The sequence below is a fragment of the Bos grunniens genome, chromosome 8 (assembly GCF_055505025.1).
Source record: "Bos grunniens cultivar Pamir isolate PY7600 chromosome 8, Bosgru_T2T1.0, whole genome shotgun sequence".
In the NCBI taxonomy this organism is placed as follows: Eukaryota; Metazoa; Chordata; class Mammalia; order Artiodactyla; family Bovidae; genus Bos; species Bos grunniens.
Window position 1 is genome coordinate 9,983,161 of NC_141172.1, and position 16,628 is coordinate 9,999,788.

General features: G+C 41.8%; 1 protein-coding gene across 1 annotated transcript; it reads left to right on the forward strand.

Annotated features, from left to right (window-relative positions):
• Nucleotides 1-23: 23 nt before the first annotated feature.
• NDUFB6 (NADH:ubiquinone oxidoreductase subunit B6) lies at nt 24-16,377 on the forward strand. The gene is made up of 4 exons (XM_086414888.1): nt 24-302; nt 4,235-4,327; nt 12,811-12,855; nt 16,207-16,377. The coding sequence occupies exons 1-4, from the start codon at nt 123-125 to the stop codon at nt 16,273-16,275; spliced, it is 387 nt and encodes a 128-aa protein (XP_086271014.1). The 5' UTR covers nt 24-122; the 3' UTR covers nt 16,276-16,377.
• Nucleotides 16,378-16,628: the final 251 nt, after the last annotated feature.

The following is a 16,628-nucleotide window of genomic DNA, read 5'->3' on the forward strand; positions in this document are numbered from 1 at the left end:
ATAACGGCGCGCCGCTCCCAGGCGTCCTCGCAAGGTCGCTTTGCAGAGCGGGAGCGCGCGTAAGTGACAAGACCCTGGTTCGGGTGCGCGCCGTCTCTTGCTGCCTTGGTATCAGCAGCGACATGTCGGGGTATACGCCCGAGGAGAAACTGCGGCTGCAGCAGCTTCGAGAGCTAAGAAGGCGATGGCTGAAAGATCAGGAGCTGAGCCCCCGGGAACCCGTGCTGCCTCCGCAGAGGGTGTCGCCTGTGGAGCGATTCTGGAATAAATTTTTGCAAGACGGAGCTCTCTGGAAGAACGTGGTGAGTGACCGCCCTTCCCAACCCCAACCTACTCTCGTCCCATCGCAGTCCACGGCCTGGCTGCTGAGACAACCTGTTCGCTATAGCCGCGTTGCCCCCGGAAGTTCCCCAAGGGAGAGTCAGGTTCAGTCGAGACTGAGGCTTGTCTGGGACTCCGTTTGGTCCCAAGAGTCATGCACTGGAAGTCAGGAGTTCGGAGCTTGTATGGCTTTGGGATTGTCTTGCCCTTTGGCTCTCAAGTGTGATAAGAAGGAGGCGAATCTCTGCCTAGATCATACAGGACGTACAGGTTTGCCTTTCTTTTGACTGAGGAAACCTTTCCTCAGAAGGATGGCCAAGGATTCACTAGAGTTAAAATTCAATGATTTTAGTATCCAAGGACACTTGTGTGATTTTTGAGGTTGAGATTACACAGACCAACACTACACTCGACTACCCGAAAGCAGGATAATCCTCTAGCTGGTAATGCAGCTCCATGTTAATTACTGTAAAAGAAGAGGTTCTGTTGATATGCTGTTGATAGCTGTGAAAAGAAGAGAAGCGAAAAGCAAAGTAGAAAAGGAAAGATATACTCATTTGAATGCAGAGTTCCAAAGAATAGCAAGGAGAGATAAGAAAGCCTTCCTCAGTGGTCTGTGCAAAGAAATAGAGGAAAACAATAGAATGGGAAAGACTAGAGAGCTCTTCAAGAAAATTAGAGATACCAAGGGAACATTTCATGCAAAGATGGGCTCAATAAACTACGGAAATAGTATAGACCTAACAAAAGCAGAAAATATTAAGAAAAGGTGTCAAGAATACACAGAGGAACTGTACAAAAGGGATCTTCACGACCCAGATGATCACGATGGTGTGATCATTCACCTAGAGCCAGACATCCTAGAATGTGAAATCAAGTGGGCCTTAGGAAGCATCACTACAAACAAAGCTAGTGGAGGTGATGGAATTCCATTTGAACTATTTCGAATCCTAAAAGATGATGCTGTGCCAGCAAATTTGGAAAACTCAGCAGTGGCCACAGGACTGGAAAAGGTCAGTTTTCATTCCAGTCCCTAAGAAAGGCAATGTCAAAGAATACTCAAACTACTGCACAATTGCACTCATCTCACTCGCTAGTAAAGTAATGCTCAAAATTCTCCAAGCCAGGCTTCAACAATACGGGAACCATGAGCTTCCAGATGTTCAAGCTGGTTTTAGAAAAGGCAGAAGAACCAGAGATCAAATTGCCAACATCCGCTGGATCATCGAAAAAGCAAGAGAGTTCCAGAGAATCATCTACTGCTGCTTTATTGACTATGCCAAAGCCTTTGACTGTGTGGATCACAATAAACTGTGGGAAATTCTGAAAGAGATGGGAATACCAGACCACCCGACCTGCTTCTTGAGAAATCTGTATGCAGGTCAGGAAGCAACAGTTAGAACTGGGCGTGGAACAACAGACTGGTTCCAAATCGGGAAAGTAGTACATCAAGGCTGTATATTGTCACCCTGCTTATTTAACTTCTATGCAGAGTACATCATGAGAAATGCTGGGCTGGATGAAGCACAAGCTGTATTCGAGATTGCTGGGAGAAATATCAGTAACCTCAGATATGCAGATGACACCACCTATGTGGCAGAAAGTGAAGAAGAACTAAAGAGCCTCTTGATGAAAGTGAAAGAGGAGAGTGAAAACGTTGGCTTAAAGCTCAACATTCAGAAAACTAAGATCATGGCATCCGGTCCCGTCACTTCATGGGAAATAAATGGGGAAACAGTGGAAACAGTGTCAGACTTTATTTTTTTGGGTTCCAAAATCACTGCAGATGGTGACTGCAGCCATGAAATTAAAAGACACTTACTCCTTGGAAGGAAAGTTAGGACCAACCTAGACATACTCAATGGAGAGGGCAATGGCACCGCACTCCAGTACTCTTGCCTGGAGAATCCCATGGACGGAGGAGCCTGGTAGGCTGCAGTCCATGGAGTCGCTAGGAGTCGAACACGACTGAGCGACTTCACTTTCACTTTTCATTTTCATGCATTGGAGAAGGAAATGGCAGCCTACTCCAGTGTTCTTGCCTGGAGAATCCGAAGGACCGGGGAGCCTGGTGGGCTGCCGTCTCTGGGGTCGCATAGAGTCGGATACAACTGAGGCGACTCAGCAGCAGCAGCAGCAGCAGACATATTCAAAAGCAGAGACATTACTTTGCCAACAAAGGTCCGTCTAGTCAAGGCTACGGTTTTTCTGGTAGTGATGTATGGATGTGAGAGTTGGACTATAAAGAAAGCTGAGTGCCAAAGAATTGATGTTTTTAAACTGTGGTGTTGGAGAAGACTCTTGAGAGTCCCTTGGACTGCAAGGAGATCCAACCAGTCCATCCTAAAAGAGATCAGTCCTGAGTGTTTATTGGAAGGACTGATGTTGAAGCTGAAACTCCAATACTTTGGCCACCTGATTCGAAGATCTGACTCATTTGAAGAGACCCTGATGCTGGGAAAGATTGAAGGCGGGAGGAGAAGGGGACGACAGAGGATGAGATGGTTGGATGGCATCACCGATTCGATGGACATGAGTTTGAGTAAACTCTGGGAGTCGGTGATGGACAGGGAGGCCTGGCGTGCTGCAGTCCATAGGGTTGCAAAGAGTCAGACACGACTGAGCTGAACTGAACTGAACTTCCTTAACCACCATGTACATTTAACGCATTCTTTTGTGTAAGGGTGTCATTCCTGGGCTTTACTCTGCAGAAGATCATTCAAGTGTTGTCTTTATTTTCGGGGTCTCTTCACATTTTCTTAAAGCCGTTGTTAAGTCACATCAGTTATGGGTGATGAATACTGTATCTCAGAATTCCTTGGGACTTTGGCTAATAATAGTGGTAATAAATAACACTTGGGTGCTTACTTTGTGCCTGGCACTTTTATGTGTGTTCAGGATGGGGAACACATGTATACCTGTGGCGGGTTCATTTTGATATATGCCAAAACCAATACAATATTGTAAAGTTAAAAAGTAAAATTAAATTAAATTAAAAAATAAATAAAAAACTTAAGTTTTTACTGCTGTAATGTAGAAACTTTCCTCATCCTTATTGTAAGTGTGTGGGAATGGAGACCTACAAAAATTCAGTGATTTACCCATGGTCACAGGGCTAGTAATAGAAGGAGTTCACTTTGAAATCCATGTGTATCTACTTTCTTACTGTGGTACAAAGTCTGTCAAAGAACGTATTCAATGCTAATTTATGGTGGTAAAATTCAACTCTCCTCCCCTCTCCCACTTTGTATCTCTGATATTACTCACTGGCAGCCACTGATTGAAAATTGACAGCCAGTGATTTAAGGAAATAATCATTTGTTGAAATCTGTCTTGCCTTACTTAAGAGTTAACGTTCTCTTCCATAATCATATCTTTATATGATATATCATATGTGATATATCATATCATTATAGCACTTATAATCTAGGTTATCCATTCCCTGAAAGGATAGGTCTCTTTCACTGAAATTGGCTGCCATGGAAAAACTCCATTTTTAGCTGTCTTTTGCCTTTCTTTTTAAAAACAGCATGTGTAAAGGCACCTCAAAGTGAGCTTGGGCCACCCTTATCCCAGTAGGTAAAACATTCTTTTTCTAGCATTAGTGTGCTCAAGGTTGTCCACCCTACACGTGCAATGTGTTGTGTTGATCGTGCATATTGGTGTTGATCGTGCGTATCTGACGTTGATAAATCAGGGACATGAGTTTACCTGAAAATTCTATAGTTTTGGTTACTCTGGTTAAATCAGTGAAACTTACTCTCATTTTTTAATGCCATATTTTATCATAAATTTATATTAAGGATATTTTTAGAAGTCTTTTTAAAGGCATGCATCTATGCATATATTACTGTAGTTTGGCCAAAAAAAAGTGAGAAATCTATTTATCTCATGTATTTGTTTTCTCCTCCAGATCTATAAGACATATCGACACAGTATCTTTGCTTTTACTCATGTACTTATTCCTGTCTGGATTATTCATTATTATCTCAAGTATCACGTGACTGTAAGTATGCTTTAAGTATGTGTTTTCCAGAATTTATTTATTTTAAAAATATTTATTTATTTGAGTATACTTGACTGTGCTGGGTCTTTGTTGCTGTGGGCAGGCTTTCTCTAGGTGCAGCGAGTGGGAGCCGCTCTACGTTGCAGGGCACTGGCTTCTCATTGTGGTGGCTTCTCTTGTTGCGAAGGACAGGCTCTAGGGCAGTGGGCTCAATAGTTGTGGCACATAGGCTAAGTTGCCCCATGGCATGTGGGATCTTCCCCGACCAGGGTTGGAACTTGTGTCCACGGCATTGACAGGCAAATTCTTAACTACTGGACCACCAGGGAAATCCCAGAATATATTGTTAATATTGTACAAAATTATTTCCTCTATGGGTTTGCCTTACCCTCCTCTGATCTTATAACTTATAAGTTATAAGTTCAAGACCTTATAACTGATCTTGAATTACTTTGAATCCTTTTCAGTAGATGGTTTAATGAAACTTAACTAATGCATGGTTTTTCAGAAAGTTAATTTTTAAAAATAAGTTTATTTATGTATTATTTTTGGCTGTGCTGGGTCTTCATTGCTACACGGACTTTTCTCGCGGGGGCTTTTTCTAGTTGCAGCATGCAGGCTTCTCACTGCAGTGACTTCTCTTGTTGCAGAGCACAGCCTTGAGGGTGCGCATGCTTCAGTATTTGTGATGCACGGGCATCCCCGCAGCATGTAGGGTCTTCGCAGATCTGGGATCGAAGCCATGTCTCCTGCACTGGCAGCCTGATGCACTTAACACAGAGCCACCAGGAATGTCCCAGAAAATTTAATCTTTATATTAGTTGGTTACAACTTGAATCGTATTTCCTTGTAGAAATGATGTTTTAATGATCAGGAATGTAGTTGATCTAATAATACTGGTGCAGAATTGGGGTCCTGAGTCTGGAAAAGAGAACAGAATTTCTGCTCCTTTTTTATTGAGCACAGATCTGATATAAGATAGAATTCAAAATGGATAAAGGTCTTTGTCATCATTTCCTTTTCCTTTGTTCTATCTGGTTTTTCACAACTTACTTTCTTTAGAATTCAGTATGTCCAGAACATCTGCATGTGATGATGGAACTCAGCCTGTTGCCTTATTTTAAAGGCTCGGGATACCTTGGTGGGGGCTCTCCCGGTGGCACTAGTGGTAAAGAACCTGCCTGCCAATGCTGGAGACATGAGACACGGGTTTGATCCCTGGGTCGGGAGGATCCCCTGGAGGAGGGCACGGCAGCCCACTCCAATATTCTTGCCTGGAGAATCCCATGGACAGAGGAGCCTGGTGTGGGCTACAGTCCATAGGGTTGCAAAGAGTCAGACACGACTGAAGCGACTTAGCCCAGCATACCTTGGTGTAGGGTGTTAGATCCCAGGCACGGTGAGGAAAGAGTACATTTCAGGGAGTGGAATGGAAGAAGAGTGGTGATAGTTGCCTGCCCAGCGTGGAGTTTTATAACCCAGAGACTGAGGAGGATATTCTCGTACCCAGTGATGAGTGTTAGGTCCTGAATGGGTGGGGGGGGGTGGCGAGTTGATGAGTGTAGCTGTTTGGAGAGCTGCAGCGGCAGCAACCTGGGGTAGGAGATTGGAACCTAAGCCTGGGGAGGAGGACATCAGGGAGAAGTGTGGTTTGGGGCAATGATGGAATTGGCAAGCCAGAGTAAAGTGTCAGAACCTGAATGAGGTGAGGAGGTTATTTATACTGGAGTGTGGTGGTGATGATGATAGGAGGTTGGTTTTATGCATGTTGAATTCTGTGTGGCAGGCAGTGAGAAGCTTTCCATTTTTAAATAGGGGAGTGAGTTGATAAAGTGATATACAGTAAATCTCCTACATATGAATGAATTCCATTCTGAGAGCACATTCATTAAATCCAGTTTTTTTTTTTTTTTAAGTCCAACCAAGTTAGCCTAGGTACCCAACTAACACAGTGGTCTATGAAGTACTGTACTGTAATAGCACAGTATTATACAGTATATATACTGTATAATAGTACAGTATTTTTATAGTATAATACTGTATATGCAGTTTTATATACTGTTATATATACTGTATAATACTGTATATACAGTTCAGTTCAGTTCAGTTGCTCAGTCGTGTCCGACTCTTTGCAACCCCATGAATCGCAGCACGCCAGGCCTCCCTGTCCATCACCAACTCCCAGAGTTCACTCAGACTCACGTCCATCGAGTCAGTGATGCCATCCAGCCATCTCACCCTCTGTTGTCCCCTTCTCCTCCTGCCCTCAATCCCTCCCAGCATCAGAGTCTTTTCCAATGAGTCAACTCTTTGCATGAGGTGGCCAAAGTACTGGAGTTTCAGCTTTAGCATCATTCCTTCCAAAGAAATCCCATGGCTGATCTCCTTCAGAATGGACTGGTTGGATCTCCTTGCAGTCCAAGGGACTCTCAAGAGTCTTCTCCAACACCACAGTTCAAAAGCATCGATTCTTCGGCGCTCAGCCTTCTTCACAGTCCAACTCTCACATCCGTACATGACCACTGGAAAAACCATAGCCTTGACTAGATGGACCTTTGTTGGCAAAGTAATGTCTCTGCTTTTGAATATGCTATCTAGGTTGGTCATAACTTTCCTTCCAAGGAGTAAGCGTCTTTTAATTTCATGGCTGCAGTCACCATCTGCAGTGATTTTGGAGCCCAGAAAAATAAAGTCTGACACTGTTTCCACTGTTTCCCCATCTATTTCCCATGAAGTGATGGGACCAGATGCCATGATCTTCATTTTCTGAATGTTGAGCTTTAAGCCAACTTTTTCACTCTCCTCTTTCACTTTCGTCAAGAGGCTTTTGAGTTCCTCCTCATTTTCTGCCATAAGGGTGGTGTCATCTGCATATCTGAGGTTCTTGATATTTCTCCTGGCAATCTTGATTCCAGCTTGTGCTTCTTCCAGCCCAGCATTTCTCATGATGTACTCTGCATATAAGTTAAATAAGCAGGGTGACAATATACAGCCTTGACATACTCCTTTTCCTATTTGGAACCAGTCTGTTGTTCCATGTCCAGTTCTAACTGTTGCTTCCTGACCTGCATATGGATTTCTCAAGAGGCAGGTCAGGTAGTCAGAATTTCCCACAGTTTATTGTGATCCACACAGTCAAAGGCTTTGGCATAGTCAATAAAGCAGAAATAGATGTTTTTCTGGAACTCTCTTGCTTTTTCCATGATCCAGCGGATGTTGGCAATTTGATCTCTGGTTCCTCTGCCTTTTCTAAAACCAGCTTGAACATCAGGAAGTTCACAGTTCACATATTGCTGAAGCCTGGCTTGGAGAATTTTGAGCATTACTTTACTAGCGTGTGAGATGAGTGCAATTGTGCGGTAGTTTGAGCATTCTTTGGCATTGCCTTTCTTTGGGATTGGAATGAAAACTGACCTTTTCCAGTCCTGTGGCCACTGCTGAGTTTTCCAAATTTGCTGGCATATTGAGTGCAGCACTTTCACAGCATCATCTTTCAGGATTTGAAAGAGCTACTGTAATATACAGTACAACAGTACAGTATAGTATTTTTCACACAAATAATACATAAAAGTGACAGTGAACAACAACAGTACCTTGAAAAGTACAGGAGTACAGTACAACAGCTGACATACAGGGGCTGGCATCAGGTGAATGAGTAAAAAGAGTTACTAACTGGAGGAGGGAGAGGGGGTGGAAGATGATAGAGCTGAAGGATTATCAGCAATAGGAGATGGAGGGCAAGCTGCAATTTCACTCAGGCCTTACATGATTGGGTATGCAGACACATTTACATCTTTGAAAGTTTGTAACTTGAAGGTTTGTGTGTAGGGGGCTTGATCTATTTTGGAAACAGTGACTTTATTTTCTTGGGATCAAAAATCACTGCAGATTTTGACTGCAGCCATGCTGCAGTCAAAGACACTCCTTAGAAGAAAAGCTGTGACCAACCTAGACAGCATATTAAAAAGCAGAGACATTACTTTGCCAACAAAGGTCCGTCTAGTCAAGGCTATGGTTTTTTCAGTAGTCACGTATGGATGTGAGAGTTGGACCATAAAGAAAGCTGAGCACTGAAGAATTGATGCTTCTGAACTGTGGTGTTGGAGAAGACTCTTGAGAGTCCCCTGGACTGGTTGGATCTTGAGCTCCAGTACTTTGGCCACCTGATGCAAAGAACTGATTCATTTGAAAAGACCCTGATGCTGGGAAAGATTGAAGACAGGAGGAGAAGGGGATAACAGAGGATGAGATGGTTGGATGGCATCACCGACTCAATGGACAAGAGTTTGAGCAGCTTGGGAGTTGGTAATGGACAGGGAAGCCTGGCATGCTGCAGTCCATGGGGTCGCAAAGAGTCGGACACAACTGAGCTACTGAACTGAAGTCATCTATTTAGGAAAACATAAAAACATAGAACTGTAGGGCGAGTTGGAGGGAGGAAAGTACTGATGTCAAGCAAATCAGCAGAGGCTGTTTCAGTTTACTGGATGTTAGTTGATGAGAATCTGATTAGGTAGTAGTGAGCCAGAAGATACTTTTTAAAGAAATAATGCAAGGTGGGGATGAAATAAAATTTCACAGTCATTTTGACTCTAAAATTTTTAGCCTTGAAAGTTCAGGGTAGCAAAATTTGCCACTCCACAATGTCTCTTTGGCATGCAGATTAAAATGACATAAGCCACTCCCATTATGTTTCTATTGGTCAGTGTTAGACAAGAGATAGAGCTTCCCTGGTGGTTCAGATGGTGAAGAATCTGCCTGCAATGCAAGAGACCCCGGTTTAGTCCCTGGGTCAGGACCATCCCCTGGAGAAGGGAATGGCTACCCACTCCAGTGTTCTTGTCTGGAGAAATTCCATGGACAGAGAAGCCTGGCGGGCTACAGTCTATTAGGTCACAAGAATTGGTCAAGATTGAGCCACTAACACTTTCACTAACTTCTTAAAATAATGTAGATTAGAAGACCTGTTCCAAGAAGGGAACTATCACCATAGATAACTATAATATGAACTCTAGATGTGGTAGACAGGAAGGAACCTAGCAAAGGCTGTTGAAATTCCCTACTGTGTTCCATCGTCTCTCATGGTCCAGCAGACGTTTGTTTCCCGAACTTTTGCTTTTCCATCTCCATGTGAATTGCCTTCCTCTCCAATGAAGTCCCAAACACTTACTCCCAGCGTCCTTTTTTGTCTTTAGCCTAAGATGGTATTTAACTCATTTGGGGAGTTATTTGGTTCTCCTGGGTCTCTCCCATGTGTACATGTTACTGAATTTTGTTTGCTTTTCTCCTATTAATCTGTCTCATGTCAACTTAATTCTTAGACCAACCAGAAGAGCCTAGAAAGGTAGAGGAAAATTTCTTCCTCCACAACTTAAGTTATAAGTAGGACTTTGTGAAGGAAGGCTTTCTGGAGACGGGGAAGAGGTAAACGTGCTTAGGCGCGTGTGCTGCCCGGTCAGTTTCTGTGGAAGTCTGAGTGGACGTGGGCTGTCTCACATGGTAGAAACATGAGATTAGTGGAGGCCAGGGGGATGAAGAACTGGGGGTTAGTGTTTCATTTTATAAACCAACAGAAAATCGTTCTTCAGCCATGGAAAGGGGGCGAACAGTGCATGGCTAAGGGTCAGAGTGTGGTTTACATTTCTGTCGTTGACGAGCTTAAACAAAGTTTTGTATCCATGTTCACCTACACGTCCACAGCCGGCTTTGTATCCTGGTGGTGGTGGTTTAGTCACTAAGTTGTGTCCAACTCTTGCGACACTATGGACTGCAGCCCGCCAGGCTCCTCTGTCCATAGGATTCTCCAGGCAAGATTACTGGGGTGGGTTGCCATTTCCTTCTCCAGGGGATCTTCCCAACCCAAGAATCAAACCTGGGTCTTCTGCACTGCAGGCAGATTCTTTACTGACTGAGCTATGAGGGTAGCCTTGTATAATTATACCTCTTATTTTTTTCAATGTCTTAACATGCAGGACCCTAGAGAAGAAAAAATGTTACTGTCTGTGAAATTTTTTTTAAACATCTAAGAGTGGTTTTTATGTGCAGGAATAACTGTTCCAGTTACCTGAAATAGAAATTAATATTCAATTTCTTAGTTTCAAATTTAAAAACTTTTGATTTTTTTAATTCAATTTTAAAATTCTGTTAACTAGATAATACATCTAGTAAAATATGAACAGTCTTTTTTCTTTGTTCTTATTATCTTTGGATAATTCAAATTGAATTTCCATAAAACAATTCCACTTACAAACATCATCAAATTCTCTTAAATGTTTTAAGCTGCATTTATATATTTTATATATTCAGTTTTATCTTTAAGTATTTATGACAGGGGTCCCAACCTCAGGACCAACCTCCAGGTTCTAATGCCTAATGATCTGAGATGGAGCTGATGTAATAATAATAGAAATAATGATCTGAGATGGAGCTGATGTAATAATAATAGAAATAAAGTGACAGTAAATGTAATGTGCTTGAATCATCCTGAAACCACTCCCTGCCTCACCCCCATGGAAGAATTATCTTCCAGGAAACTGACCCCTGGTGCCAAAAATGTTGGGGACTGCTGAATTTTACAGGACACATTCAGATCAGATCAGATCAGTCACTCAGTCATGTCCGACTCTTTGCGACCCCATGAATCGCGAAAAACAGTTCAGATCAGATCAGTCGCTCAGTCGTGACTGACTCTTTGCAACCCCATGAATCGCAGCACGCCAGGCCTCCCTGTCCATCACTAACTTCTGGAGTTCACTGAGACTCAAAGGAAAATCTTTTTAAATTTAAAATTCACACATTTAAATGCATTTTAACTAGAATCCTTATTAAATTTGACATTCACCTGTTTATACCCTGGCTTAATTTACCTTGTCATAGCTATATTTAACTGAATATTTCTAGGATGGAAAAAATACTTATCTCCTCAGAGAAAAAGATTTTAACTACCTGCAGTTGCTGGGTTGACAATTTGAGCCATTGATATGGTGGCTTATCTGAGGAATTCATACTTCTAGATGATTTTTCCTGGACAGATGGACATAAGTACAGGTTTGGGGTCAGTAGATGTCCACAGGCCTCTCCTTTACCTTACTCTTTCTCTTGGTTTGGGTAGGCCTGCATCCTCAGTACTGTTATAGCCAGTTCACTTCAGCTAATACCTTTATGCTGCATTAAATTGAACATTCTCTGTGAAGATATTTCAGTATCTTCTTGCCTCTGGTGGCAGTTTTTAGAGACATTTGAATGTCCTCACATTGTTTTATGAGCTTCTCTCCTGCTTTTGATTCCAATTTGCCTAAGTCTTACATCATGCCAATAATCTTTTAAATTTCTGGTGTGGTATCTTGTACAGATGTGTGTGCTTAATAAGTACATTTATTTAGCACTTCCTGTGTACAAGGCACTGTTCTAAACACTGTAGGGATACAGCACTGAACAAGGCAGATTGAGTCCCTGTCTTCATGTAATGTTTGTTCTAGTCTTGGAGACTGGCAGTAAATAGATAAGCAAATGTTGCAAGATAATGTTACCGGAGGTGGTTAAGTCTGTAGAAGAAAAACTTAAGGGTAAAAGACTAGAGAATGACAGGCACTGCTATTCTAATTAAGCTTCTTTGAGGAAATGCTCTTTGAAAAACGTTAATGAACTGAGGATATGGAGAAAAGCGCTTCAGGCAGAAGAATCATGAGGTGGGAGGGTTCTGAGGCACAGGCAGGCCTTACAGGTTGTACTAACGCAGAGGAGCCACTGCGACTACAGTGCAGGCGGTGCGGTGGGGGGAGGTAGTATGAGATCGGAGAGTTGGCCAAGGACGTTGGCTTTTTTATTTTTTCTTAAGAATTATGCAACTTTGAGCAGAGGAGTGATGCATCTTAATCACTGTAGGAACTTCCGTGGTGGTCCAGTGGTTAAGACTCTGAGCTCCCGATTCAGAGGGCCTAGGTTCGATCCTTGGTCAGGGAGCTAGATCCCATATGCTGCAGCTAAGAGCCCGCATGCCACAACTAAAGATCCTGCATGCTGCAACTAAGACCCAGTGCAGCCAAGTAAATAAATATAAAAAAAAAAATCACTCTTTCTGCAGTGTGGAGAATAGACTGTAGGAGGGCACATGCAGAAGTCAAGAGACTAGTAGGTGAAAAAATGGGAGCAGCTTGGACAAGGGTAGTAGTATATTAGAAGTGGTGAGAAGCACTGAGATTCAGGATAAATCCTCAAGGTGGAGTCAGCAGGATCTACCAAGCCCGGGGTTTCGGCCTTTGTAACTAGGAGAATGAAAGTACTGTTGCAGAGATTGGGAATAGTTTGGGGCTGAGGGATGTTAAGTGTTGGGCCTGGCTAAGTTTGCAATGCCTGTTTGATCAAGTAGTCTTGAGTAAATAATTGAATATATGAGCCTGAAGCTTAGTAAAAATTTGGGATATGATCAATGTATTTTAGAAAAAACTCTAAAACCATAATTAACAGAATTACTTTTATTGCAGACAAAACCATATACCATCGTTGAAAAGAAGCCCAGAATATTTCCAGTAAGTCTTAAAACATCTACTTTTTCTTTTGCTTATATTTCTCTCTCCCTTCCCAAATGATCATTAGACTAAAATTCTTCTTGCTGAAAGTTTTAAGTACCTATTGCATACTCTTTAAAAAAAAAAAAAAAAAAAGGGAGGAAATAGTGTGATGTAGCAACTGGAGTTAAACCTAGGACATGGGCACATTCTTTTCACCCTGGCTGTAAAACTTGTGTGACTTTTGTAGTCCTAAAGTGAATTGAAAGTCCCAATAGTTTTTCACTGGTGCCCTGTTCATGTGGGTTAAGGATTTAGGGCACTGTCCTGAGCAGACACCTGGGCATTACAAGAGCAACTGAATTCTTTTATTATTTTCAGACTTATTATCATTTCCTGTGACAGTTTGACCATAATCTCTCCATATGTGAATTTAAAATGTTATTGTGTGCTTTAAATTGTACACTATGGATATGTAGGCTATTAACCTAATTTAAAATGATTTTTTTTTTTACCATTAAAAGGTTACTTATTAGTCAGTTGGTATTTTGCTGGCTGTTCATGAGGTTATTGTTTAGCAGAGTCAAATACATGTTATGTTCTTTTCCCATTTCTAGTCACAGATAATGAATTACCATCAATCTCTAACTTATGTACTTCTAGAAGACAAAACTGTAGATTCTTGCTTCCATCAAATGACATAGTCACGATAATCCATTGACAACTGCAGCAGAAGGGAATTTTAGGGAGAACCACCAAAATTGGCTAACTCTTCCAGTTGGAATTCTGCTTTAGGAAAAAGGAGATTTCTTCTGTATTTGTGTATAATTGGTGTTTGTCAGGGCCCAGTTAGCCTCATTTATCTTGCTGGTTTCAACCAGTTAGGTAATTTATTTATTCTTCCATTTATATGTTTGTTATTTATTTTGCCATTACTGTTTGAAGGAAAAGGAGGAGGATCTCTTTAGAAGACCAGTATTTTTTGCTACTGTGGTTCTTTCCTGTTTCTGTACCATTGACCCATTTGAGAAGTTGCTCCTTTGAGGACCTGAAGAGTGCTCATCTGTACATACCTTGGAATAGGATAGACAGTAAGAAATAAACCCCCAGATCTCAATGGCTTACCAAAAGTTTATTTCCTGTTGATATCACAGACTAGTATAGATCAGACAATTATAGTTAGGCCATTGAGAATATGTAGCTCCAAGATCACAGGGTTGAATATCTCAGAGGATGATTTTAAGGTCTAAGCTTGGATGTAGCTTACATCACTTCAAGTCCTATTGGCCAGGACTTATTCTTATGGACCCAGATATCTTTGTGCTTTTTTATATTTCCCAGCCTCCCATACCTGGAGTCTCTGCCACAGTCTATCTTTCTAGTCAACAAATGGCTCTCTGCTTCCTTCTTCCCACACATGTAACACAAGACCTTTTCCTTGGGAGAAACCCCAAGATCCCATTCCATCAATGCAACCTTAGACTGCCAGATGATGCACAGTAATATCTGTCAGGGTTAATTTTGGAGATTCTTCTCTTAGAGATTTGAGGATCAATGACAAGTGAACTGTATCCCTTGTCCCCCCAACCACGGCCATTATTATGCTATGCTGTGGACAGCATAGCAGTCACTTGGTTCTGAAACCCCACTGGTCAAACACTGTGAAGACTCCTAACCCCTGTGTGTGGGAAGTTATTTGAATGGGACTGATTTTGCTTCTGGAGGAAACACCTTTGTTCATTGTTCTTCCTGACTCCTGGGGGGGAGCGTCACGGGGGCGCATCCTTTGTTTTTCTTTATCGATCTAGACCACATCTAAAATGAGGACTGTGAAACATGCCCTTCTTAGGGTTGTACAGCCTTTAAAGTCCACCTCAGGTTCACAGAAGGTTGAGGGCCAGAGAAAACAATCACAGGCTTTTGTTTCTGTATGTTTGGGTTCTTGGACCATCTAGTTCTCACATTTGGCAGGCATGGAAAGAAAAACTTGGTAGGAGTCTAATCTTTGTGCTTCTAGTCAGCCCCACCTGCCAGTATCTGTGGTTTGTACATAGCTACCAAGTTCTTTCATTCCATTGTCCTCACCCTGCTGCTGTCTACTCAGTGGCAGCTGTGTGGAAGCCACTGAGACATACTCTGGCTCAAGGGCTACCTTGGCTTCAGTCTGATCTTTGCATGGTGCTGGGTCCCTGTGTTTACTCAGCTTTATGGGCTTCTCAGAATCTTCTCAGTGTTAGCTCCTACTCTTTAGAGATTCAGAAACAATTCATCTGATTTTCTAATATTGCATGGTCCTGAATTTTTAGATTCTTATTTTTATTTCTCTTCTCAAATCAGCCACTTCTTAACCTGGGCTTACGTTTCTTAAAGTACATTCCTAAGGTGGCCATTAGTGTAGTAGTTAAACCCATACTCTAACTTTTTTCCAGGTACTTCTCCTAGAACCTCTAAGTTATTGGTGCTTCTAAGTGATTAGTGCCTTTTGTTTCCATCTCTTAGCCTCCAGTGCCAGTGGCTTGAAGCCAGATTTGCTAAGCCAGTGCCATATAGTTCAATTTTTATTACAGCAGCATTCATACCAGTTCAGGTTATTAATTTCTGTGTCAGGGTAAAGCTAGCTGTGGAAACAGGTTTTCCCCAAAATGTTTAGTGGCTTACACTAATACAAGTTTATAGTCCTGAGCAACCAGGACAGGGAATGGCAGGTGGTGATGGATAATTCTGCCCCACTCAGTCAATTCATGGACTGTGAGGCTTATGGAATCTGCTGTCTTAAAGAGAGAGCTGAAGTGAAAACTAAGTACTTTGCCTAAAATTATACAGCTTGTCAGTGGAGGGTTCCAAGATTCACACTACTTGGTTCTAGCTTTAAAGTCCCCTCCTGTTCTGCAACACACACTGTATCTAGGTTTGGAAAGCTGGAAAGACAGCTGGACCAGCTGCCTGGGCAAAGTCTGCAGGTCTGTCTCTAATATCTGTTCCGAGCCAAACAGTAACTGGCGGCTGCCTACCATATTTAGTTGCTGGGAATATATACCACCTTGTATTGAAGTGAAGCTGTTTCCCACAACTTCTTTCTAGGGCTTCTCCTATTTTGGGGGGCCAAGCAAATAAAGATCATCCTTCTGTCACTTTGTAAACACAACTTTCATGTTCTTTGTGGTTGTTTGGTTCGAGTAAAACTTCCCCTATTTGTTCCTTATTCCTTAAGATTTTGGATACTGGTTTCTTATCTTTAGACAGCTTCTATTTTACCTATGTCATTTTTAAAGTTTGAATGCCAGAACTGAGCTAGGTTTTCCAGATGAGCTCGAAGGCGAACTGTTACCTCTGCTGACAAGATTTATCACTAATGCACCTTTGTTTTTCTAGGGTGATACAATTCTGGAGACTGGAGAAGTAATCCCACCCATGAAAGAATTTCCTGATCAACATCATTGAAGATTACTTTAAAATTTCAAAAGTGTATGGGCCTAAGTTTGTTGCTACATTACCAACTTATTTAAAGTATTTTCTGGAAAAGTAATAAAATTTACTCACATATGTGTTGTCTGTTTCTTCCCAACCTGTGCCATTCTCTCCGTACAATTTGAGACTGAATTATCTAACAATAAGTAAAAACTGGACAGGCTAAATAATAATATGGTCAGTCACCTACTTTTTCTGGCCATTTTTAATCTGGAAAACAGAACGTAGAAAATTGTTTAGTCACATGATAGTTTTTTCTTACACTGTACTTTAGTTGATGTGAAAGTATACAACGGAATGAAATGCTGCAATAAAAATAAGTACAG

Bases quoted from the DNA above. Each gene is read 5' to 3' on its own strand.
- NDUFB6 (XM_086414888.1), top strand. From the start codon at position 123: ATGTCGGGGTATACGCCCGAGGAGAAACTGCGGCTGCAGCAGCTTCGA. The intron at 4,328-12,810 runs GTAAGTATGCTT...CTTTTATTGCAG, and splicing joins ATCTCAAGTATCACGTGACT to ACAAAACCATATACCATCGT. The intron at 12,856-16,206 runs GTAAGTCTTAAA...TTGTTTTTCTAG, and splicing joins AGAAGCCCAGAATATTTCCA to GGTGATACAATTCTGGAGAC.